The sequence below is a fragment of the Bombus affinis genome, chromosome 1 (assembly GCF_024516045.1).
Source record: "Bombus affinis isolate iyBomAffi1 chromosome 1, iyBomAffi1.2, whole genome shotgun sequence".
NCBI classification, from domain to species: domain Eukaryota; kingdom Metazoa; phylum Arthropoda; class Insecta; order Hymenoptera; family Apidae; genus Bombus; species Bombus affinis.
In genome coordinates, this window is record NC_066344.1 from 5,257,687 (window position 1) to 5,282,097 (window position 24,411).

The window sequence follows — 24,411 nt, forward strand, 5'->3', positions numbered from 1 at the left end:
ATTAGATATTTTATAGGATGGTTTCATAAAGTCACTTCCATGCTATGTTTGCTCGAGTATTATTTGTATGTAATTAACACAATTGTGGAAGATACAACTAAAACACGTTAAATGATGATATTTTGAATATTTTAAGATAATTAGATGCTTTAGGATGTACTATCTATAAACGTTATTTCAATAATACAAAGTGTGTTAATATAATTAAAATATAACCTAAATACCAGTAACGTCGCGTTTACTGACCAGAGAGTTTACTTTGTTAGCTAACCATCGCTGCTACCATAAGTGGCTTTATAAAGAGACACTGATATGTATTGTAACAGACTACCGAGACTATTAGATTGCATTTTAGTAATGTGTTAAATAAATAAAAAGAAACGGTAATCTTATAGAATAATTATGTTAAAAACCATTAATAAGTGTAAAAAAACTTCAAATAAAAGATAATAACTTTCATTTTGTGCAATACATTTTTCTTTGCTTAAAAATAAACGATCCTTTTTAATCTTTATTAAGAAAATATTTATGAAATAAAGTACACACAATCTTCCATGAATTATAACTATTTTAGAAGTGATTTCTTAAGTAGTATATGTAGTACACCTTATACTTGGAATACATGTCTTCAAAATGTTAACAATATTTCTGATAAAATTTCTATGTATTAAGTGAACAGTATTGACGTATATAGTAAGCTTTAAAAACTTCTATTTTATACATATTTAATCTTTAATTTTGTAGTAACTCCTATATAAATTATAAAATGTATTTTGTAAAATTCTGTTTACATCTACGAATGCTCATCTGATGATTTTCTTAAATTAATAGAATATCGAATAACAAAATTTTAAATAATCTTGTTTTTATATTAGTTCAATTATTATTTTATATTATTTTTTATCATGTAGACAATCTAAAGAATTGTAAAATATAATTCTTACCGATATAACCTAGAACTAACATATATTCACACGTGCACATGGCGCCACATATAAAAATACAACCGAAACTACTCAATGTGAATAGAACGCGGAATCAGCCAAAGAAACGCAAGAAGATTACTCTTGTATTTGATGAGAACAAGAGACGGTACTTATATTAATATCAATTGTGGATTATATAGATTATAAGTCATATGTACATTTTATACTTTCAAATGCAGAGAATTTCTGAAGGGGTTTCGTAAAAGGAAATTACAAAGGCAACAGAAAGCTAAAGACGAGTTGCAACAACAATTAAAAGAAGAACGGAAAAGAATCAAACATGAGGTAAAGTACCCATATGAATTTCATTTTGATGCAATAATAAAGTATTGCTTTTACAGGCACGAGAACGTTATAAAAAGCTATTATCAAGCCGTGATGTTCCTGAAATTCAACAACTATTATCTCAAGAAGAATATGAAACAGAAGGACATACTGTCAGTATTTTGGAATTAAATGTTGCAGATCTAGCAGAGAAGAATGCACTAATTGGTGAAAATAAAGGCACTGATGAAGTGGAAAGTAATGAGAAAGAAGAGAGTGATAAAGATTCTGAAAATGACGAAGAAATTGTAGGGATGCCTTTAAATGAAAAGAAACAAACTAAAAGTTTGAAAGAAAATATAAAAGAGAAGCAAATTGACAATAGAAAAGATTTAAAGAAAGCAGTAAAAAAAGCTGCATTGAAACAAGTGAAGAAGAGTAAAGCATTCCAACAAAAACAGAAAATGGAACGTCAAAAGAATAAGAAAGAGAGTATGAGAAAACGTAAAAGAGTTGAAAAAGCTAAGAAACGTAGTGGGAAATTAAAAAAAAAGTTAAATCATTAAATCATCTCACAAAGTTCTTTTTTAAATATTGTAAATAAATATAATTTATAATAAACATTTTTACAATACTATGTCTTTTTTTTCATACTGCTTTTTGTGCTAGATGGACATATATCTTTATTTAGGCATTCATCACATTTAGGAAATCGTGGTAAACAAATTTCTTGTCCAAATCCAACAAGTAAATAGTTTACCTCGCTCCAGAGATCTTTGGGAAGCCATTCTTCCACTGCAATTCGAGTATCTTCTGGTATTTTAGTTGGTTTCTTTACCCATCCTAATCTATTACAAATACGATGTACATGTGTGTCCACTCCAATACCAGAAACTTCACCCCATGCTATTTGCATACATATATGTGCCATTTTTGGTCCTACACCTGGTAATTGACATAACTCTTCCAGAGTCCTAGGAATATCACCATTGTATTTTTCAATTAAAATTTTTGAAGTTTTCTTAATATACTGTACTTTTCTCTGAAAAGTAAAATTTTTTTTGGTCTGACAAACTATTTAAGTAATTCTTTACTTCTTTAAGATCTAATAAAACCTTTTTCATGGTTCTATACTATTTTAATATATCTTACTTACATAATAATTAAATATTAACAAACCACAATATTAAGTTCAAGTAATTACTAAGATATAAATTATACCTTCCAAAATCCAACTGGATATATAAGTTTTCCAAGAGTATCATCAGGAGTACCTGATATTAATTCTGGACTACAACCATAACTAATCAATCTTTGCATGGCAGCATGAGTAACTTGATCTTTAGTTTGACTACTGAGCATCAATGCTATTAACGATTGATATCTAGCAACTTTGGCAGTAGCATTTGGATCTATACATTTGTGACAACCCATCTCATCTACAGGTGCTGTTTTATGTTTTCGCATTTCCTTAACATTTTCTAAAATAGTTTCCCAATTTAATGGCATCCATTTATCTTCTACGGTCTCATTCTTCACAGTTCCATCTTGTAAATCTTCAACTTTAACTTCATTGGGTTTTGACTCAGTTGCATTTTTCATTTCTTCATATTCTATCTTTACTGGTGTACGCTTTTTTTTCACGGTTTTATTTTGTAAATCTTGAACTTTAATTTCAGTATTTTTCGAGTCGGTTACATCTTTCATTTCTTCATGTTTTATTTTTACCGGTGCACGATCCTTTTTCACGGTTTTATTTTGTAAATCTTCAATTTTAATTTCACTATTTTTCGAGTTAGCTGCATCTTTCATTTCTTCATGTTTTATCTTAACTGGTGTATGCTTCTTCTTCACAATTTTTTTTGGTGAAGCATCTTTATCATCAAAATACCCTGATGTTGTAGATATATTTTTAGTGTCACCTTTATTTTCAGATCGTAAGGACCTTGGCTTTGTAAGGACATCAAGCTTTAACTTTTTACTCATTTTATAAAGGTTACAACACGATGAAGTATATGTCAGAAGTCTACTTGAGATAAACAAAAGAATGTCATGTCGGCAAACAGCAATATAATTCGAAGATAACATAACCTTCCGCGCTTCTTCCGTGATTTGAATTAATAATTTAAGTTAGTGTGCATGCGTAGCAATATAAAAATTGATGATCTATTTATAATCATCAAATGCGTATATAAATACATACTACCAGATGCTACTAATAGCTACTAATTAAATATATATATTAAATGATTATATTAAATCAAATATATTGTATTTATATAATAAAATAAATATAATACATTGTAATTTGAAGTCTATTGTTATATTTTCAAAAATTCATGCACGCGAAGAAAAAGTGGAATAATAAATATTTAATAAGACTATATATAATTTTTTAATTATTTATTTTTCTTATTTAATAAAAATACTTACATAAATGAATGAATAAATCATTAACTAATATAGTATGGATTTCACATAAATCATTGAAATAATATTATTGTTAATGCATATTCATTCTATGGTAGCATTGAATCCAGGCGGATACTCATTTAATTTTTTTTAAATATTCATATTTGTAAAGTGTTATTTTAACGAATTATATTACATTATAACGAATAAAATAGATCAATTAAAAAAAAAAAGGAAAAAATGAAACTTATATATAAAAAAATGCGTGATAGACAAGAATTTAATGATATTGTTTTATACAATGGAAATTGTTCTTTTGTTTTGTAAATGCAATTTCAAATTTAAGTAAAATTATATATATAAATAAAGATTATATTTAGAAATTTCAATAATCATTTAAAATTTGTAGCTGATAGTCAGAATAGCTTAACGACAGATTATCTTATATATACATAATATTACCCAGTCTCGATAGATATACGAAAAGTCAGTAAAACAGAGTCCAAAATTTCACCAGAGTGTTAAAATATTTATATTGTAAAAAGTATTCATATGTGATATATATATATATATATATATAATTAAATTGTATGTAATTAGAAGTATTAACTATAAATAACATAAGTATAAAAACGATAAAGTAATATAACAAAAATTGTGCAGTGTATTTCCCTTCACTGCTCCATATCACATCCATACCAATTTATTTTGAAAAGATGGGATTACTTTGTATTATACTTTATGTACTTTATCCTAATATGTACACATACCTTTATTTTCCTAATACCACCTTGTGTTAGAGCTCATTTTTCCCCATATACATACATATAAGATGAGCAAATAGTTTGTTACAAATATTGTCAGTCACACTTAATGCTGCCATCATATTAAACTGGGCAGAATAATACAAAATATCGTTTGTTTATACATGCATTCATAACTGGTCAATTCAGACCAATAATGTGCTAATATAAATTACTATTATATCAAGACAACCAATATTAGTATTACTATTAAACATGCTATGTATTTAAATAATAATCAAAATAATATATTTTTTTAAATAGTTTATATTGCATTGTAAATAAATTCTTCTAAAATTTACTATATGTAATATCTGGATTCAATGCTTATCTAACATATTACCAATGATAATGGACGGAGTGGAGGAATGCATAGATACAAACTAAAAGGTAAAATTTAAGAAAAATATGGTAAAATATGTTACGCTATGACTTGTGCTGATAATTTACGGAAATAAAATTTTTTACCATTTTAAAGTTAGGCAAAAGTGTTCAAATAAATTTATATGAATCGTCATCAATTAAAATTACTACTAAAAAAGATAAAAAAAGAATAATTCTCCTATTTGTAAATAAATCACATAATTCACAAAAAATGACAAAAATTGTGATTCAGGTTGGTTCACATAAAATTAAAAGAATGTTCGCATCGTGTGTTCTTACTACACATCGACGCATTTAACCTTTGTACTCAACCGGGAATCTGATTAGCAATGGTATTAGGACCAGTGGAGACAACCGAAGGAATTGTAGAATCCTGCATTAAGGTACGCGTTTCTTCTTCCTGATCGGAGAGTGGTATTGCTGGAGTATCATGTGAACTTGTCTGCTTCAGCTTCAGTTGACTCGGCAGCTCCGTTAGTACCGGCCCGTACTGCGAAGTGGAACCCACCAGCAAGTCAGTCGATGGATTCAAACCGCCCAACATCTTTCCTCATAGCAACGCGTATATAAGATAAAGAAACGAACGTACGAGCCAAAACACACATGGATGGCTTCCGGTAAATAAAACCAAACATAAAATATAAATCTACCAAACAAATTGTGCCTACCTGACCACTACTTCCAACCATTCCACCTCTTGGAGATTTACCACGACGGAAGAAACGCAGCCAGGCCCAACCAAAACCCAATAGAAGCCCTACTAACATCATGCTAGCACCTAATGCTATGGAACTTTTTGCAGCATCTTCAATATGTTCTTCAACGCTTGTTGCAGATGTAGTTGGATTCTCGTTTACCTTTATGTATAATTATTTTTTAATTTAGTTTCATACATTAGGCAACAAAAACACATATAAATAATTGATAAAATAATTTACTTTAGAAGCATGAAAAAGTCGATTCTATAAATTTTTATAAATATATTTTGCATGAAAATGCATAAGCAATAATGATAGTATTTTGTGTCCTTTTTATTTAGCCTTATACAGATTTGACCATTCAACTGGGGCTGGCTGTAGCTCCGATTTTGTTGAAGATAGAAAAAAATTGTGGAAAGAAATAATGAATGTATAAAATATATGTTCACAGGTATTTGTTTCCTTTCAATATGCAACATCACACAGGGAAACTGCAATTACATTCTTTTTTTCTAAATGGAATTCTATAATTTTTTATAATCATTCAATACATCATTTAATTCTCTATAAAGGTATTAAGATATTTGAAAATATCCTTAGTTTAGAAGATATTTTATTTTTAATTTCATCAAATTTAGTTTAAGAATGATGAGGAAAACATAAACGCAAGTATTCTGCCCTGTATGTTTCCTTGTTTCTCATAATCAAAGTTTCACAAGATTAAATTTGAGATATCTTTATACTAAGCATATTTTGACCCAAGTGCCTTGACACTTTCTGGTAGAGTATTAAAAAAATAAATATTAATGAAAAGAATATTAACTGGTTAATAAAAAATTATAGACTTCAATTTGAGAAAGAAGTGCAATTGCACTTTCCCATTGAGTTGCATTCTAAAACAAAAGTGAGTACTCTTTATAATTTTTCTCTATCTTTAGTGAAATTGGAGCTTGGCCGGTACTTGAAATTGTGGTTTACCCTGTATATTACTATATCAAATATATACATATGTATGTATAATATATATCTATAATATATATGTATAATAAAGAAGAATGAAAATAATGAGAAGATATGAAGTATTAAAGGTCAATTTTATAATGAATATCTAAGTATTATTACTATTATTATAAAATACTCTTTAATAATGGAAATCAATGCAAAAAAATTATTTTCCTAGAATGTAAACCAATAGAAATTTTTTGGAATAAAATAAAAATTACTGTCAGCTTTTAAATACCAAACTAACAAGACACCTGTTAATTAAAGTAAGGCTATGTACTATGTATATATCATGCATTTACATATTTTGAATACAAAGACAGATCGTGATTTCATTTAAATATATGTCATGTTGCTATCATCTTTCAAAGATTAAAATACTCAAATATAAAGCATCATAATGTAAGAAGGTTATAAGTACCTTTCTTATGATCTCTATTTTATTTTCTTGTGATGTGTCATCAGATACAAAACTAACCAGCATCATCGTTAAACCAGCAATGAAAAACGATAAAGCAACCGAGAGTAATACCCATTCGAACCATTTCCTAGAGCTGAGTTTATGTCTTGATATAACTCTCCAGAAACCACTTCTTAAACTGCCACCACCTACAGCACCGTCACCTCCGCTATCATATGTGTAACCTACTGTTGTAGGTTGATAAACAGCACCACTATCTGGCATATCTTCTCGCGAAATATACGCAATTTTTACAATTTTCTCGGCCCACGGATGGGCACTTTATAATCACGTGTAAAACTTTTAGTTAAATCTATTGATAGGAGATGGGTAAAAAAATGGCATTACCCAATACAACGCACAAAGTGATATTATTCCGTTGTTAACGTGTCAACTTTCGATCAATGCTTCTAATTACTTCTGAGCTTTTATTTCGTGCACTGCAATGGTAATTTTTCACCCTTTTCTTGGTATATACACACGCATATGTATGTGTGTATATATATATATATTCGCAATGCAGATACAATGTACAACTATGATCAGGTATGACATACAGATGCCCAGACGTCACGTATCAAAAACCTACTGCGTATGTCATAGATATCACGGATTAGAGTTATACCAATGATATCAATGTTAGAGATTATACTATAGCCGCATGGTGACACCACAATCGGTGTTAATTAAATGTCTGTAATTATTTGATAATTACGGATTAATTTTGAGAATAATAATAAAGTAATTATTAACTCTATAAAAGACATTATACGAACTTCAAAATTGTTCTACTGATGAATTAGTGAGATAAAATTATCGTAAAAACGAAATAATTTCTGAGCTGCATAATAGATTTTTATTAAACGAGATTTTTATTAGAACACAATATAGTAAAATATAAATGATAATTAACGAAATGTCCATAATTGTTATTGTAGTTAAATAAAAAAATATTAAGCGGTGCTTAAAGAAAATTAAGCGTTTAAGAAAATGTAAACTAATAATTATACGGTTTTATAACTAAATCCAGATGTAACATGTGAATCTACATTCTTATCTTTAGTTTAATATGACACCTGTGATAGTGATAGCGGTTTTATCACTTTACTATTATATCATACAAATAAGATAAGTTGATACACCCAAAAACTATACTCCTGAACACATAAAAATAAACAATTTATGAATAAACGTATATATTTGATTCGTTTCCTATTTTATGTTTTCTTAAGAAAGAAACCGGTTCCAATATTTTATGATCCATAGATTCGTAAAAATTTACGTACTTTCTTGTAAATAAATAAACAAAAATACATATGAAGTATTATTCTGCTTCATAAACTGATCAAATTAAGCCCTACGAATTAAATATGTGTTTACTTCTTTTATGTTTTCTCAAAAGATTAAAGATTAAACATTAAAATGTTTAAATTTAAATACTATGTAAATCAAAAGACTTTTAATGTTTCTTCATGTATAAATTTAAAACTAAATTATAAAATTTTCTATAAAGATAATTAATTAAATCAATGATTAATGTATATATATGTATATATATGTAAAAAAAAAGTATCAAATGTATGAATATAAAAAATACTGTAAATTGCATATGCATATGTACATATATACAGTAGATTCTATCATTGTATGTCTTATAGCTTAATGAGTGGCCGCTATATTTACGTGTATCAGCTGTGGAATGACAGGTGGGATAAAAAATGGCTGAAAATGGGTTGGGGTCGGATGCTGGGTCTCAAGAATACCTCGCAACAGAGGTTATTAATTTAGATATCGAAGAGGTAATTAATTATATTCGCTATAGAAATGTTTAAGTACATTATAAAATTTCTAATTTTCAGGTTATGTTCTCATAACTCTCTTACTCTATTACTGTTTTAGTATGTTTGTAAACCTAGTATAACATGTAGAAATTGCAATTATTTTAGTTCATTTTACTTTGTTGATATTGAAATCTATTATATACTTCCTTCTTATTATTTTACTTTTACTTATGTTCTTACTTTACTCTACTAAATTTAATTATATTATTAACTAAATTATCATATTTTATTGCCAAATCTATTGGAGTTATATATATTTTATAATTTTAGTTGGATAACACAGAATATGCTATACCAGCTGTGGAAGAATTACCCTCCTTAGAAAGTATATTGACCGAACCTGATTGTGCATCGTTATCTGGAACAGATGATGACTTTGGTTTAACATCAGGTGAAAAGCTAGGGAGTAGTGAAACAACAAGTGTTGGGAGCCATTTATCCTTAAACTCTTTAAATAAATCAAACAAAGCTTCACAACCAACGTCCTCTGGTGCTATTTTGAGACATGTTATATTAAAAGGAATATCATCACAAATTATATCAGCTAGTGTGAGGGAAAATATTTTCTTTACAAAAAATCTATAATTACGTTAAGTTTGTAATATATTGTCTTTAATTGCTTTTCTTTTTCTGTATAGGAGAAGGTTAATGCTGGGTTAGCAAGTGCGGTTGCTGCTGGAGGGAATATGTTAGTAGTTGGAACTAGTCATGGTCTGGTATTAGGTTTTGATTCTTCACAGACATTAAGATGGTGTGATCAGGAAGCAAGGCATCAAGGATCTGTATCTGCATTATGTTTCAATCATGATGGAAGCAGGATATTAGCTGGATTTGCTAGAGGACATATATTAATGATAGATAGTTCTAATGGAAAAGTATTAAGGACACTTACTGATGTACATCCTCTTGATACAGCTGTGTTACATGTTAAAGTGAGATTATCTCATACCATTCCAATATTTGACATATAACTGTGTGAAATTTTCATTAATAAAAACAATATAATTCTGTATAGTTTACAGATTCACCAAAGGTAGCATTATGTAGTGATAGTGGTGGATCCGTTTTTGAATTAAATTTTACAAGGGTTATGGGTGTAAGAGGCTGTGATAGCAGGTGTTTATTTAGTGGATCTAGAGGTGAAGTGTGTACATTAGAACCATTGTTATTGAATCATCTGCCGTCACATGCTCTGAAAAATTATACCTTAGTGGCAATGGCAACATTATCAAAGGTTTTTATCTATTGCTAAAAAAGATTTTGATATTTGTAGTATACATATAATCTTATATTATTTGAATTTTATAGGTAATAGTAGTTTGCATAAGACCACGAATGCGTGTTGTGTTAACTCATCCTTTATCTGGTGCACCTATAGCACCACCACAACTATCTTGGCAGCTTGTTGTCATACAAGCAGCAGATGCTTCTCGTGTAATTGATCCTGTTCTGGCTCTTGCAAGAGATGATGTGGTTCATTTTTATCAAGTATACAGTTTATATAACATAATTCTATTTATTAAACAACTATATTGCTAACAAATATATATTGATAAAATTTTTTTATTAGGTATGTACTGAAGCTGGTTCAAGAGTAAAATTATCTCCCTTAAGAAGAATGACTCTTCCATATACAATAAGTAACTTACGATGGTTAAATCCGAGGTCATTAGCAGTATTGGATACTCAAGAAAGATTACATTTATTAGATGTAAGAGCACAGGATAACTTGGAAACTTTAGATATGAGTCGCGTTGGTATTTCATATGCATCTAGCCATTTCAAAGGTCTGTCCACTGGTGGAAATGTTTCAAAGGTATTAATCAAATCGTCATACTATTTAATTATCAAATTTAGATCAATAATCTATCAAATTTAGGTTGATAATCACATTGTTTTGTTTTATAAAACTACAGGCAATGGCATTGGCTGGTGAAAGAGCATGTTATAATACTGTTGTAACATTTGGTACTCAACTTTTACTATTGGGTACCAAAAGTTTACATGTAGTCTGTATACGGACATGGACTGAACGATTGCGACATTTAACGATGCAGGTTCGTACATATATCGGAATTATATAATTTTTTATTTTATTATATATTTTGTCATTTCAGAGAAGATATCCAGAAGCATTAGCTTTAGGACTTTCTTTTTATCAAGATAAAGGGAAAGCAGTTGTTGGTCTACGTGGTTCGAAACAACGTCGTAAACAAATAGCTCGCGATAAAGTATGTCAAGTTTTGATTCAATATATGGAAGAATTGAATCACTGTCTTGCAGACGAAAATGCAGAATTTGAAATAGTCACAACTTGTGTAGATTATTGTATACAACTAGAAAATACAGATTTATTATTTGGGAAATTATGGGACTTAGTTTCGGAGTCCGAAGGATTAAAAGCGAGTTATTTACATGCCCTCGAAAATCCTTTATTGGATGGGAGTTTACGACCGCGACTACCACCATTAATAGCTCAACAGCTAGTTACCCTTTACGATCAAGAAGAAAAAGTAGATTCGCTTCAAGCAATTATAGTGTTATTAGATGTTGATTGTTTAGATATCCATCAAGTAAGTAAACATATTTATATTTTTTTAATGTTTTTATTTGATTAAAAAAAGTAATCTATGAAAATTCAATCTAAAAATACTTACTTGTATCTAAAAATATTATAGGTAACAACACTTTGTCGGCAACGAGGTCTCTGGGAAGCTTTAATACATCTTCAAACGACGGCATTAGGTGACTTTACTGCTTCAATTCATCAATTAGTACCAATATTACAAAATATGTTAACGAATTCAAAGGATTCGTTAACTCGAGATAGTATACAACTTGGCAATGCACTTTTGGTCTATGCTAGTTGCTGTCTTGCCGGTCGTGGTTTTCCCAGAGATGAACTTCCCGAGGGTATGTCCCAAAGAGCAAAAACAGATGTATTAAGAGCATTGCTTTCACAGCATTCGAGTTTGGCTAATGATACAGAAAGACAATATCCGTATCTAAGAACTTTGCTACAGTTTGACGCAAAAGGATTCCTCGACGTGATAGCAATTGCCTTCCAAGAGCCGGAATTTACGTCTGAGATGGGTCTCAGACAACGGCAAAGACTTATAGATATATTATTAAATATCGTTATGCCTAGCACACCATTAAGTCCAAGGAATCCTGACTATATTACTGACGAACAAAGAAATTTAGTTCTTATATTTATAGCTAATGAAGTTGCAGAAAATACTGTTAATTTAGAACCTAGTATGTTAAATAAAATGATAGAAATATTATGTACTGACTCAAGTATGGGATCATCAAACGAGCTTAAGACTGATAAAGAAAGCGCAATACTGGGATTATTGCGTTCAAAAAAATTGCGTAATATATCGGATAATACTTTACTTAATTTAGCAGAAAGAGCCAATTTGTAAGTATATGTATATAAATATAAAACTTTACACATGTATACCATTATTTAATTTTGATTGTGTACCACATTTTTATTAGCTAGATAGAATATGTTCATAATAAAAAAAATATTATAGTGTGCCTGTCAATATTACATTCTGAGAAATTATATAGCATTATTAATATTAATAGCATCATACATAGTAACTTGTATCGCAGTATATAATGTTACAGTATGCGTGTTGCGGAGTTGCTGTATAGCGCCAGAGAAAATTGGATTGCAGTTTGTAAATGTATGATATTGCATCCATCTAGACATCATGATATTTGGCTCTGGTTAAAACATCTTTCTCCAAATTCGTTGCAATTAGTCATAATGGCAAATGCCACAGCTCTAGTGGGAATTAATGCAAATCAATTTGCTATGTTGATAGCAACACATTTGCAAAACAACGTTTCTGAAATTTTACAAATACTAGAAAATACTCCAATCTTACAATATACTTTACTAGAAGCTTTATATCAAATAGTACAATACAAAGAAGAAGATATTATGTTAGAGCTTACGACTGAAATGTTAGAAAAATATTTGGAATTAATGTGTAAATTACAACCAGATCATGTTAGTAAAATTTTGTACTATAGATAGATATTGAAATATATTATTAACTTTAATTATTTTTTTAAATTTAGGTTGTTGAACATATTCAAGGATTTCATGGTTGTAGATTAAACGAAGCATTGCAAATAGTTCAGAAAGCGAATCACAAAGATGCTGAAGCAGTAATGTTAGAAAAATTGGGAAATTATCAGGATGCGTTTGATATTCTTTTGAAAGAATTTCAAAATAATTTAGAATTGGTATATTGTATGAAAATAATGTAATAATATTAATTATTACTTTCTACTTTAACAATATTTACTTTTAGTATTGTCAGAACAAAGTATCAGAAAATGCATCAATTCACAGTGCAATACAATTAGCAGGAATATGCAGACGATCTGCAGGAAATTTAGATTGGATGCCACTTGTGGAAACTATACTTCAAACACATTCAAATAGTACTAACAAAGAAGGTATGGTACATTTTGACATAATGGCAAATCGTAAATAATACTTTCTAATTATCTAACGAAATTACAGTTGAAAAATTAAGCGGAAAGTTATTAAGAATTGCACTAGAATTTCTTAGTGGAACAACAGCATTATCGACCGTATTAGAGCAAATATTGAAACATCCATTGGCGACAAGTGGAACAATAGGTGACATAAGAAAATTATTATCTGGAGTACTTACACATTCCCGATATGAACAAACTTTAGTTGAAACTACTGCACGTTTGGTCAGTTTGGAGCTTCACAAGGCACTGAAAAAGTCGCTTAGGTATGTATAGGTCCATATAAGTAATTTTTTTAATACTAACGTAATAGTTATTTAATACTAACATTTTTATATTTTTTAGGGATGCAGGAAGAGCTTGTGCAAGCGTATCAGTAATCTGCTCAATATGTAGACATTTGTTATCACAATGTACGGAATATATAATAGTTTTCAGTTGTGGGCATGGTTTTCATTCGGAATGTTTAGGAGAACCTAAATCTTGTTATAAATGTTTAAAGTCTAAGGGATGGGCACCTATTGTTACTAATATCACACATACTACTAAATCATTCCATGTAAGTAATATATTGATTTCGTTTCTAAATAAATATATCATACATATATATTATTAAGATATCGTTGATATTTTTATAGTAAAATTTAAATTTGTTGTTTTGTAGGAACATAAACAAATTCTACCACCAGAATTTATGCGTAATAAAGATCTTTCTCTAAGACTTGCACCACCTACTTCCTTACCGGATCTTGAGGGTATTTTTTAATCTAGTCTTTGAATATCACAATTTAATATCACACTTACCCCTGGTGTGTAACAGTCTGTTAGTAGAAATGACTGCTGCGTGTTATACATGTATTATATATTTCATTGGATCTCTTATTTTTCATTCCATGAACAATTAGATTGTTCTGTTATCATATTTTATATGCAAAATTAAATTATAATTGTTTTTATCAAGGCTTCCTTTTACATATATAAAAATACGCCATCCATATTTTTCACTATTTCTGGAACTGTGGTATTTAAGATATTTTCTGCTTAGCAGGATTCAAATATTGTATGTTTGTATATTGTAAATTAATATAGCTATATTGTGTATAGTATTGATAAGGACTTGTATACTTTTATCGATGTAAATTCCATTTGCCCAATGTGCAGCACGTTGCCAAATATCAGTCATTAAGTAAATAAAGATAATAATTAATTAATTATATAAAGTCATTATTTACTATTAATATTTATGTACATTATCCTACATACAATAGTTCATTTTGAAAACGTTTTAAATATTTCATATTTAAGACTGTAAATATTACAAATATATTTTATGTTGGATAATATGGATGAATTGATTTGCGTTTAACGTTTTTGATAATAAAAACAGGCTTTTTAGGCATATTTTCCATTAGAACATAACTAGGATTAATTGATTCATAACCAAGTAATTCACCAGTCAATAATTTTGCAACTAATGAAAAGGCACTTAAGTCATATGCAGGAAAACTCCTTGTAGGTAGTAATTCAATAGTGGTAACATATTTATCAATCGCAGATTGTAATTTTATAAGACGTGGCATAATATTTGATATGCATAAGAGTTGTTGCAACTGTAATTTGAAAAAATAATTTATATTAAATATTAATATTTATACTAGTAAAATATTAAGCAAGTTTTACCTTGCTATCACATTTTTGTAAGCTGCTTATAAATTTTTCACTTTTGGTAATTAGCTTGTATCCTTTTAATATATGTTCTTGATCATAAATAGATTCATGACGTTGTAATGATACTTTGAATAGAATAATTTCTTTTTTTATTTTATTAAGAATTATTGATAATGGTACTCCGTGCAATGTTCCACTACCCATTCGTATTTTAGAATATTTTTCATAAATCTATACATATAATTAAATTATTTTAGAATTCCTATATTTTTCCAACAAAATATTTTATTTCGCAATAACAGAGTGAGATTAAAATTAAACAAATATAAAAAGTGAAGAAACAGTTTCGAGTATGAAAAAAAATTTTTTAATAGTAAAATAAATATTACCTGACGATTTATAGAAGTCCATAAACCTGCAATTTGATCAGCAAATTGTTTTATTTCATTTTCCGTTGGTTGATGCGCTTCAGCTAATTTCCATAAAGATTCAAGTTTATCCGCGAGACTACGTGATACGTTATGGAAGTACATGAGTTTAACATCCAATTCGTAACTGATCTTTGAATTATAGTGATTTTCTATTTTCAAGATCGCTACCTACATAAATGTTAACAATGCTATGTTGTGTTGCTCATCTTTATTTACATCTTTTAAAATCAGTTTTTCAAGTAAACAGTAATGCACTTTTCCATCTTTTTTTTCCAATATTGTTAATTTTTTTATTATTTAACTCTTTCATGCTAAACAATAAAAAAATGCATCTTCGAAATCAGTATATAATACGCGTGAAAATTTTAAAAACCTTTATATTGGTAATTTAAAAACTAATTTAAATAAAATTAATGGCAATAATTAATATGAATATATTTCAAGCATGAAAGGGTCAAATTGCTTACTCACATTTTTTTCGAGTGTTTTTATGAGTTCATTAGACGAAGGCTCTTCCTTTTTCATCAGACACTCCATTTCAAGATGACGGAGTAAATGAAGAAATATGTATGAAGAATTACCTTTTAACAACTTATAAGAATACAAGATGAAAATAAAAATACATTACGTGCGTCTACAGATTATATTATCTTCGCTCGAAAACGCGATAGTCTTTTTCTTTCCTTTATAGTATAAATGAATTGGTTTCTATGGATTTAACGTCCATCTCACTCTGTTTGTATCGATAGTTTGAATGTTGTACAAACGACAATTTCCGTTTTATTTGTGATACTTAATACATAAATTAAATCTGGTGTTTGTTGTTGTTCACCTCTGTACAGAGCAATATCACATACGTTTACAGTATCAGATGTACCGACTTTATAGAACTTCAAATCTTATTCTTCAAACGATATATGAATTTATACAATGCAGAAACCATTGTTATTATATTTTAGAGCACGTAATAACATGGTGCTTAATTTAAGGCTATATTACGGTAATTATATTGTATTCACCGCAATATCAAGCTAATATGATTATTCAATTGCGACTAATATCTTGGATAAAGATACAGGTCCAGCATGTATGTACAAGTCATATATCTTCTGAAAAATATCGAGTACCATAAAATCTGTAACAATCATCAGATCTTAACGCATGGTTGCTTATCTCTTTTTTTTGGCTAATATTTAATTTGTAGAATAATATAACGAGGTATTATATATAACGAGCAGGCGAAAAAGCCAGCTTTTTTTTATCCTTGGCTTAACAAATTATCTATGGCTTTGCAATTTTTAATGCTCTATGAAAAATCCATAATATTAAAATTCTACACTTATATATGTAATTTACAATTTCTTTCCTTTTTAAACTAATATTTCAATAACTTGATACTATTAATCCATTACCATTAAACACTCTTCACTCAATTATTCACAAGTTCCACAAACACTCTGGAATTACCTGTATATAATATATATATATATTATGTTAAAAAAAAGAGAATTGAAGTCACATGTATTCACAAGTATGCACATTCACCATGTTAAGAGAAATTATTCACTTACTGATTAATCATTGTAATTATTATGAATATATTTCTCTTCAGTAAGCGATGACAAAGACCACATTTCTTGATCGAGCAAGATTGACTGCTTAATTGAGTGTTTTTTGTTACAGCTCGATGAGGGAGGAGTATCTTTGTTAATTAAAACAAAGGACGGATTATTATATTATAAATGAAAAATGTTGACATAAAATTTTCAAAATATTTTCTTTAACTTAATTTTACCTTCGTCTCGTCAAAACTAACTCATTTTTGCACACAATTTTATTTTTTTGTTAATTAACATGTATTCTTTTTTTGTCTGAAAATGTATGGACATTTATCAAGTTCTATAAATAAACACCGAGTATATATATATATATATGTCGAATATTGCGTTTACAATTCATTCAACAATAGTATCAATATAAGTAACATAAGATTAGTATAAAATACTTATTAAAGATTTTCACATTGTTATGTAACATGAAAGTTACTTCAAATTAAATAAGAACATAATTTTATGACCATAACTAAAGCATAAAAAAGTCAACGAGAAAATTTTAAACACTTAGCGATATACTGTTTAAACTCTTAACTATTGCATCCATACATATATTTCTTTAATACGCACTCTAAATCATAACGCACATATAGTATAGTACAATTTTATAACAAATTTTACTCCGTTCATACTGAACACAAGATTGGCAGAACTATTGATACTCATCCCCCGTGTACTGTGTAGTACAATGTCCACATACGTACGTGAGCTACAAACAACAATAGAGTACATGAAGACTCTGTCAGGAACATGCATGGTTGTTACGATGCAGTTTAGCGATTCATTATAATGAATGTTGAATATTTATTATGTCCAACATTGATTATCTAAATCAACACTGCCACATCTTTATTTTAATTTTAACGTATTGAAAAATTATAATTTGCTTTAGTAATTGAAACCTAACGAAGTCTTTCGACGTTGAATTGCTTTCGAAATTTTTTCTCAACAACTTATCTTTTTTATTTTATTCTCGTTGCCAATGTGCACGAGAATGATTATGATATCTGTAATGCGGAGGCCTATAATTTCTGCCATGCCGTGGTCGTGCATTATTGGAAGTATTATAGTAATGTCTCCGGTAATAACCACCAAGAGATCGGTTCCACGTTTTGCCATTTTGATATTCCTGGAAAGGATTATAGCCCGAGTTACTTCTTTCATCATACGTTCGATGATCTTTTACTTTCTTGACTCGACCACGATCTATTTCTTCATCATCTGCATTGAAATGTCGCTTACGTTCTTCCCTTCTATCATTATCAACTTCTCTATCTAAGTGTGTTCTGTTACCATTCCAATTTGTAACTGTAAACAAACAAGCATATACTTTAGTACTCACAATTTCGTTTAATAAGAAAATGACATTTTATCAGTAAATTTCTAGAATAAAAATATTTGTACACAGTTTTTAATATTTTTGTCATTTAATAGTGTTACTTTAACACTTAACATAATTTTTTTAATAAATCACAAAATATACTTTTTATTATTACCGACTTAGCAGAGGTGTAACAAAACAAATATTTTTAATTTAGGGATTAACAACAGCTCATAATGTTTTATAATATCCACAATTTATAACTGAAAAATTATTCTTTTTTTCTAGTATTCTTTTTATTACTATTATTATTTTATTATTATTTTTATTAAAGTTATTGGCGGGATTTTTGGTTTCAAAACATTTGAGCGAATAAAAATTTTCGCTTCTTGTATATTTATTTTATTGCTTTATGTAGAATTTTTGGACTTAGGACGCATGGGCGCACAATAGGTTGATGAGGATTTTGATGGGAAAGCAGCTGGATTCAATTGGTTCTTCAATAGAATTCTTTTGTTGTACTGACCCGAAGAACTGCCATAACCACGGTGAGACATCTTTAATAAATGGGAAACCGTATCGGAACGATTTGTTCCATTGAAATCTCTTAAAGCTGCAGCACTCGGCGTGCTATTATTTTGGCTAATTTTATGGATATCTTCCCTATAAAAAAATGTTTAAATACGTATATTAAACATCGTTGAATTAAATTTGCTAGAATTATAATGCTTAATTTATATTGCTTTTTTAATAACATTATATCAAAAATAAAATATAACTTACTTATCAGTCACGGACCATCCGTTTGGTGTTGCAGTTGATGTAGCAGAAAAAGATGTATCCTTTGAAACTTGCCAACCTTTCATACTACTGCTTGAAGCTTTTGTAATTACTTTATCATCCTGTCCTGTTTTTCTAACAGATTGATGCCACTTATTTTTGTTATTATTATTACTATTTTCTGTCTTACCATTTGTTTCTGATTTACCATTTTGATATTTTATTGTACTTGTAATGGTACTACAGCTAGAACCATTTTGTGTTTTTGTACATTGCGTTACATTACTTTGATTCTGAGATACACTACTACCATTTGTCTTTGATACATTAAGATTTACTTTAGGAGAACCATTTTTTGTCTGGGAACATTTCTGTGTACCATTAGTAGTACTAGCAGAAGTGTTTGTTTTTGCAAGCGTATTTGAATTTGTATGATTTTTTAATGTTCCAATAGAACTAACATCTTCTTCTTCACTAGATCCATCATAAGGAACTAAGCTATTTCCATTTAAAATTTTCCCATTTTTAATGTGCATAATTAATCTTGGTTGAGACTTATCTTGTAATTTTTGTGGTAACTGTGGCCCGATAAAGTTCGTGCTTTTTTGGGTATTAAATTGAAGTCCCGCATTTTTATTTGTTGATATCTGTAAATTCGTTTCTGAATTATCTGTGTTATCTTTACTAATTGATGTGCCATTGATTAATCCATTTAATGAGTGTAATCCAGATGTTGATGCCTTGGGAGTTATAGTTTTATTCATAGGGCTTCCTGATGGAGATAATGTGTTGTTCACAGTCATTGTACCATTTAATTTGACAGTCTGTTGAGCTTGAACCTGAGATTGCGTTTGTTGTTCCATCTCAAAGATCATTATGTAAGCATTTGTACTGAATACATTACTCAAACTAAGTGGACGAACCTATATACAAACGAATTTTTGGTATTAACAAGATAGTTCGATATTTTACAAATAAAGACATATTGTTAATACATACACAAGAATCATCAAAGGAATAATATTGGCCCGTTGAGACTTTCGCAACTGCAGTATAATGCCCGCAATTAACTGATGGACCCATATGTGTAACTATTGACATAAGCTTATATGTAAGTGACTGCGTAGGTTCCCCTGGTTCTTTCCAAAGATAAGGGCCCATATCTATAGTTTGCTTGAAACCTATATGCTTAGATATTTTTCCTCCTAGAACGCTGAATCTTTTTAATTGCACACAAAGCACTTTAGGGGGTCGTTCTAAACTAAATTGTTTCGTAGCAGGAACTCTTCTTTTGCAAGCTTCACATTTGTAATCATTGTTATCTAGTTGTTCACGGCTAAAATAGCTACTTAATGCTTCATCCAAAGTGCTTGCTTTACGTATATCAACTAATAAGTCCTGCAGAAAATTGAAAACATATTTAGTTTATTGTATACTTAATCAATGACATGATTATTAGAAAAGCTGTATATTATATATACTTGAAAGTGTTGGAAAGTAGTGGAAACATGTCGACATTGTAGACACTTTACTTCAGTACGAATGTAACCACCAAAAATTTGGTTGATAGGTGTTGTTTCTTTAGAATAGCTGTCTAGTTTACTAGCTTTGTGTCTTGCTAAGTAGGCTTTTTCCATGCCTTCTAATAAATAACGTAAAAACTCATGAGCATCTTCTTGTTGTCCTGGCACCATGGTTCGACAAATAACTAATAGAAAAAAATAAGATATGTATATATATATATGTATATAACAAACATATAAGATTTAATAATAATTAACTAACATTTTATAATTATTTAATACTTACGTTTTAATTTGTTATATATGTAGAATGGCTTGATAGCACATCCTGATTTTTGGTGACTAGATTGTAAAGTCTTAGCCACTGCACATGTAAGACATTCCCCACCTCCATCTAAAATTAACCTATTATCACAATACGATACAAAACTGTGGGATTATAATTTCATTTCTTAAAAATGTGTAGAATATGGTAAAGTAAATTATAAATTTTAATAACCTACCATTTTGTTCACACTTTGATGTATGATGAGAGTCTGACAATAACCAATTTACAAGCGCTGGTACATGAAACAGAGCTTGAAGAGTACTATTTAAATAGCATGTATTTCCAACATTATACATGCCAGCCCCAACAGGAAATGTACCCTTCCACCCTAGGCTAACTTTCTTTGGGGAATATAAAGTAACTGTTGGCTCTGGCAAACTGAGTTCTTTAGATAGTTTTTCATTTTTCTTTAAATAATTTGCACCATCTTTTATTTTATCATCTGAGTTTTCAGAATTTGGTAAACTTAATACAATGTATTTTGCTTTAAGTTGATCTAGAATTGTTGTTTGATAATCATCAACTTCTTTATATTGAATTTCTGACTGAAGAATTCTTGATGCACTGGTAACTAAATTTGCTGTTAAGTCATCCGATGTTCTGGACTGATTAGTTTCCAATGTACGACGAAGAGTGGCCGCAACTGGGTCACAAATGCTTACAGCAGGCATTTTCACTTTATTTTACTTTATATTAAAAGGTTTCGTTATTTGATTCCCTATGTACAAAAGAATATGTAAGAATGAAATAACTATATTAAATAATATACCTATTCTATTATTAAGATTAAAGATATCAAAAGATAAAAATAATATTAATATTTAATATTATTTTTTGCAATATGCATGCAATATTTGAGAACATATAATTCTTATATGAATGAGAAGCAATATCTTATAGCATATAAATGAGTATTTATGCATATGAGTATGAATGCATATTTACATATTAACTTTAACATTAATAAATACATTTAAAAAACTCAGATTTTTTACATTTTTTCTAGTCGGTATGGTATTCAGATAACGAATATTACGAAAAAAATAAATAATTTATAAAATTTTGTAATCAAATGCAGAAAGAATCAAGATTTTTTTTATAACATATAATAAAATAATATAATTACTAGATAGATCACTCGGAGAAACGTTTTAAAAGCAAATAAAATTTTCTACGATACAACAATCAAACATTTCCTTCTTTCTCACTTAAGATATGTATCTACTACAAATACACTGCTTCATAGATATATCATCAAAAAAGGGTTAATTTCACTATTAATTCATTTATGAAAGCACTATTTACGATGGATTGAAGCAACGATATATACGGATTTCTCGATACGATGAAAGAACAGGCGAAATTATGTAAAATGTTTCATGTAATTACACGACATCACACCGAACCTTTAACAAAGTACACTAAAGCACGCGGCGTGCAATAGATACCGCGCCAACAGATTCATTGTTTACCTTCTCCTGATGATTATATACGTTATATTTTATACAAATACTTTTTATCAACAGTATTGTAACACATTTTACATTATAAACGATATTTGCTGACTACGACCACGTAGAATCACAATGCTATCGATTAATTCGAAATTCCACGCGCTTACGTGCCTCGAAACGGTTACCGGATGAGTTTAACTGAGGGCGCGTGTCTCCGGCCACGAGTCATTTTTTTCCCGCGTACTTTGTTACACTTATCACACTTACGTTTAATTCATGTATAATTATGACAATAATTTCAACAAGAAACACTATTCAAATTAGCACGTGTGAATATTGCACGGCATTTTTAGAATTGTTAGTTTTGGGCATGCGAAATCAAGACCCATCCTCTATCAATATGTCAGCCATTTGCAATTACAACGGTAGCCATTAAACTGTTTCCCTTGGGTTCTGCAATGCTATCGGAGATGCTGTGTATTCGACCGTGAAGGCGCCACAATTCTAAAGCTTGGTTTCCATGAATTACATTTGTACGAAATTCACATGTACAGCTTTCATTTTGTAATTCTTCAAAAATTTTGGCAGTATTTTCCTCAATTTTATAATTTTAATCGTACATGATAAGAGTGAAGTTCATAAATATTTTTATTATTTATCGTTGAAATATGTGTGTATATAAGTGCATTTAAAAATCTAAACTAATTGAGCAAAAATAAAGTAAGTTTTCATTTACATGTTTCCGATCTCAAATTTCCGTAGTGCTTATAATTACAGTACAAATTACAATTGGGAACTATCGATAATACTTGGGTTTTTTAAAGTCAAAATATAAATTAGTAATTAACTTATTATTTTTGTTAATAGTATATTTATTCGAGTATATATAATATACTACATATAAATTTTTATGTATATGAGGAATATTTTATATTAAAAACTTATTTAAGAATCATGAAAATAAAGCCTATTTAGAAAAGCATATCTTTTGTTTTACGTTTTGTATGTAATGTGTAAATTATATGTTATTTATACTACCAAAAACGATATAGTAAATAACAAAAATTTGTTATTTATTAATATTTTTACTATTTACGGGTTCGTTAATCGGGTTTGATCTTCAGTAAAATTTATTATTAATTATATTTCTACAGTTAATTAAGAAATGTTATATATATATATATATGTCGGGTTTGCGTTAAGATTAGAGTTAGGGTTAAGGGCGTGAAACGAATCCCTATTGGCATTAGACGTGGTCATTATGCAATAGAGAAGATATTTACTAGTGCAAATATGACTATGATAGAATTTGACAAGTAATCGCGATAATTAGATACTCGAGAAGCTAAAGACAATGATCCTAGGTTCAATAACAAATCCGCGGTCAACGGGATGACGAACTCTACTTTTCTGTAGCATCTAACTTGTACTCAATGTTAATGCAAGGAGCAATCACTACGTATAAGGATGACAGTTCAATCGTTGATAAGATCGTACAAGAGAGAGTGGCTCTCCGTCACGGTGACGCTGTCGAGGAAAACTATGATAGGTGTGTCTAAGGGCACGGGATCATCGGATTCGCAGAGAAAAGTCTTCGTTCGAAGAGTGAGGGAAATTGACGTTACTGTTTTCCCGTAGTTGGGGCACAGGCTATTTGTCTATTTGAAAGACTTTGTATAATTGAAACTTAATATTCGTAACGGGTCCTCGGCCAGCTAAACATATACTCTGAAGATGCGTCGGCATCTGGCAATCATCTTACCCGAAGGACAAAGTCTGCGTGTGGCGAGCCACGGGGCAGAAATCGTTGAAATGTTTACCGTCGTGTCCCGTCCCAAGTATTTCTTTTAAGGAGAGCTATAGAGTTACTTTATGCCTTTGTTAGAAAAAACGTTCATCCCTTGACCGCAGCTACACTA

The 24,411-nt window shown here is 29.4% G+C and overlaps 6 protein-coding genes across 10 annotated transcripts; 2 read left to right on the plus strand and 4 right to left on the minus strand.

Annotated features, from left to right (window-relative positions):
- Window positions 1-29: 29 nt before the first annotated feature.
- Window positions 30-1,884, plus strand: LOC126915385 (nucleolar protein 12). 3 transcript variants are annotated; one of them, XM_050720020.1, is made up of 4 exons: window positions 30-383; window positions 958-1,092; window positions 1,166-1,271; window positions 1,328-1,884. In XM_050720020.1, the coding sequence occupies exons 2-4, from the start codon at window positions 983-985 to the stop codon at window positions 1,814-1,816; spliced, it is 705 nt and encodes a 234-aa protein (XP_050575977.1). In that variant the 5' UTR covers window positions 30-383; window positions 958-982; the 3' UTR covers window positions 1,817-1,884. The 3 variants fall into 3 exon arrangements, with proteins under 3 accessions (XP_050575977.1, XP_050575963.1, XP_050575971.1); XM_050720006.1 differs by lacking the exon at window positions 30-383 and adding an exon at window positions 403-693 and having other exon boundaries at window positions 912-1,092; XM_050720014.1 differs by lacking the exon at window positions 30-383 and adding an exon at window positions 403-693.
- On the minus strand, window positions 1,813-3,369 carry LOC126915294 (endonuclease III-like protein 1). Its single transcript, XM_050719866.1, has 2 exons — window positions 2,472-3,369; window positions 1,813-2,292 (listed from the first exon to the last, which is right to left on the minus strand). Exons 1-2 carry the CDS (start codon window positions 3,336-3,338, stop codon window positions 1,885-1,887), a joined length of 1,275 nt encoding a protein of 424 aa, XP_050575823.1. The 5' UTR covers window positions 3,339-3,369; the 3' UTR covers window positions 1,813-1,884.
- Window positions 3,370-3,638: 269 nt separating this feature from the next.
- LOC126915401 (uncharacterized) lies at window positions 3,639-7,608 on the minus strand. Of its 2 annotated transcripts, none has more exons than XM_050720034.1 (3): window positions 6,971-7,608; window positions 5,518-5,706; window positions 3,639-5,393 (listed from the first exon to the last, which is right to left on the minus strand). In XM_050720034.1, the coding sequence occupies exons 1-3, from the start codon at window positions 7,232-7,234 to the stop codon at window positions 5,157-5,159; spliced, it is 690 nt and encodes a 229-aa protein (XP_050575991.1). In that variant the 5' UTR covers window positions 7,235-7,608; the 3' UTR covers window positions 3,639-5,156. The 2 variants fall into 2 exon arrangements, with proteins under 2 accessions (XP_050575991.1, XP_050576002.1); XM_050720045.1 differs by having other exon boundaries at window positions 3,639-5,339; window positions 6,971-7,606.
- A 1,059-nt stretch (window positions 7,609-8,667) lies between these two features.
- LOC126915141 (vacuolar protein sorting-associated protein 8 homolog) lies at window positions 8,668-14,480 on the plus strand. The gene is made up of 15 exons (XM_050719580.1): window positions 8,668-8,808; window positions 9,121-9,399; window positions 9,489-9,782; window positions 9,866-10,084; window positions 10,159-10,338; window positions 10,421-10,666; window positions 10,767-10,907; window positions 10,968-11,423; window positions 11,529-12,274; window positions 12,490-12,877; window positions 12,949-13,116; window positions 13,185-13,332; window positions 13,400-13,640; window positions 13,720-13,933; window positions 14,039-14,480. The coding sequence occupies exons 1-15, from the start codon at window positions 8,728-8,730 to the stop codon at window positions 14,138-14,140; spliced, it is 3,903 nt and encodes a 1,300-aa protein (XP_050575537.1). The 5' UTR covers window positions 8,668-8,727; the 3' UTR covers window positions 14,141-14,480.
- Window positions 14,481-14,560: 80 nt separating this feature from the next.
- LOC126915366 (uncharacterized) lies at window positions 14,561-16,056 on the minus strand. Its single transcript, XM_050719972.1, has 4 exons — window positions 15,945-16,056; window positions 15,432-15,641; window positions 15,055-15,273; window positions 14,561-14,984 (listed from the first exon to the last, which is right to left on the minus strand). Exons 1-4 carry the CDS (start codon window positions 16,008-16,010, stop codon window positions 14,703-14,705), a joined length of 777 nt encoding a protein of 258 aa, XP_050575929.1. The 5' UTR covers window positions 16,011-16,056; the 3' UTR covers window positions 14,561-14,702.
- A 172-nt stretch (window positions 16,057-16,228) lies between these two features.
- LOC126915207 (ubiquitin carboxyl-terminal hydrolase 36) lies at window positions 16,229-22,958 on the minus strand. Of its 2 annotated transcripts, none has more exons than XM_050719669.1 (8): window positions 22,760-22,958; window positions 21,214-21,756; window positions 20,997-21,104; window positions 20,669-20,895; window positions 20,187-20,585; window positions 19,191-20,110; window positions 18,934-19,070; window positions 16,229-18,394 (listed from the first exon to the last, which is right to left on the minus strand). In XM_050719669.1, exons 2-8 carry the CDS (start codon window positions 21,707-21,709, stop codon window positions 18,054-18,056), a joined length of 2,628 nt encoding a protein of 875 aa, XP_050575626.1. In that variant the 5' UTR covers window positions 21,710-21,756; window positions 22,760-22,958; the 3' UTR covers window positions 16,229-18,053. The 2 variants fall into 2 exon arrangements, with proteins under 2 accessions (XP_050575626.1, XP_050575634.1); XM_050719677.1 differs by lacking the exon at window positions 22,760-22,958 and adding an exon at window positions 22,511-22,750.
- Between the last annotated feature and the right edge of the window lie 1,453 nt (window positions 22,959-24,411).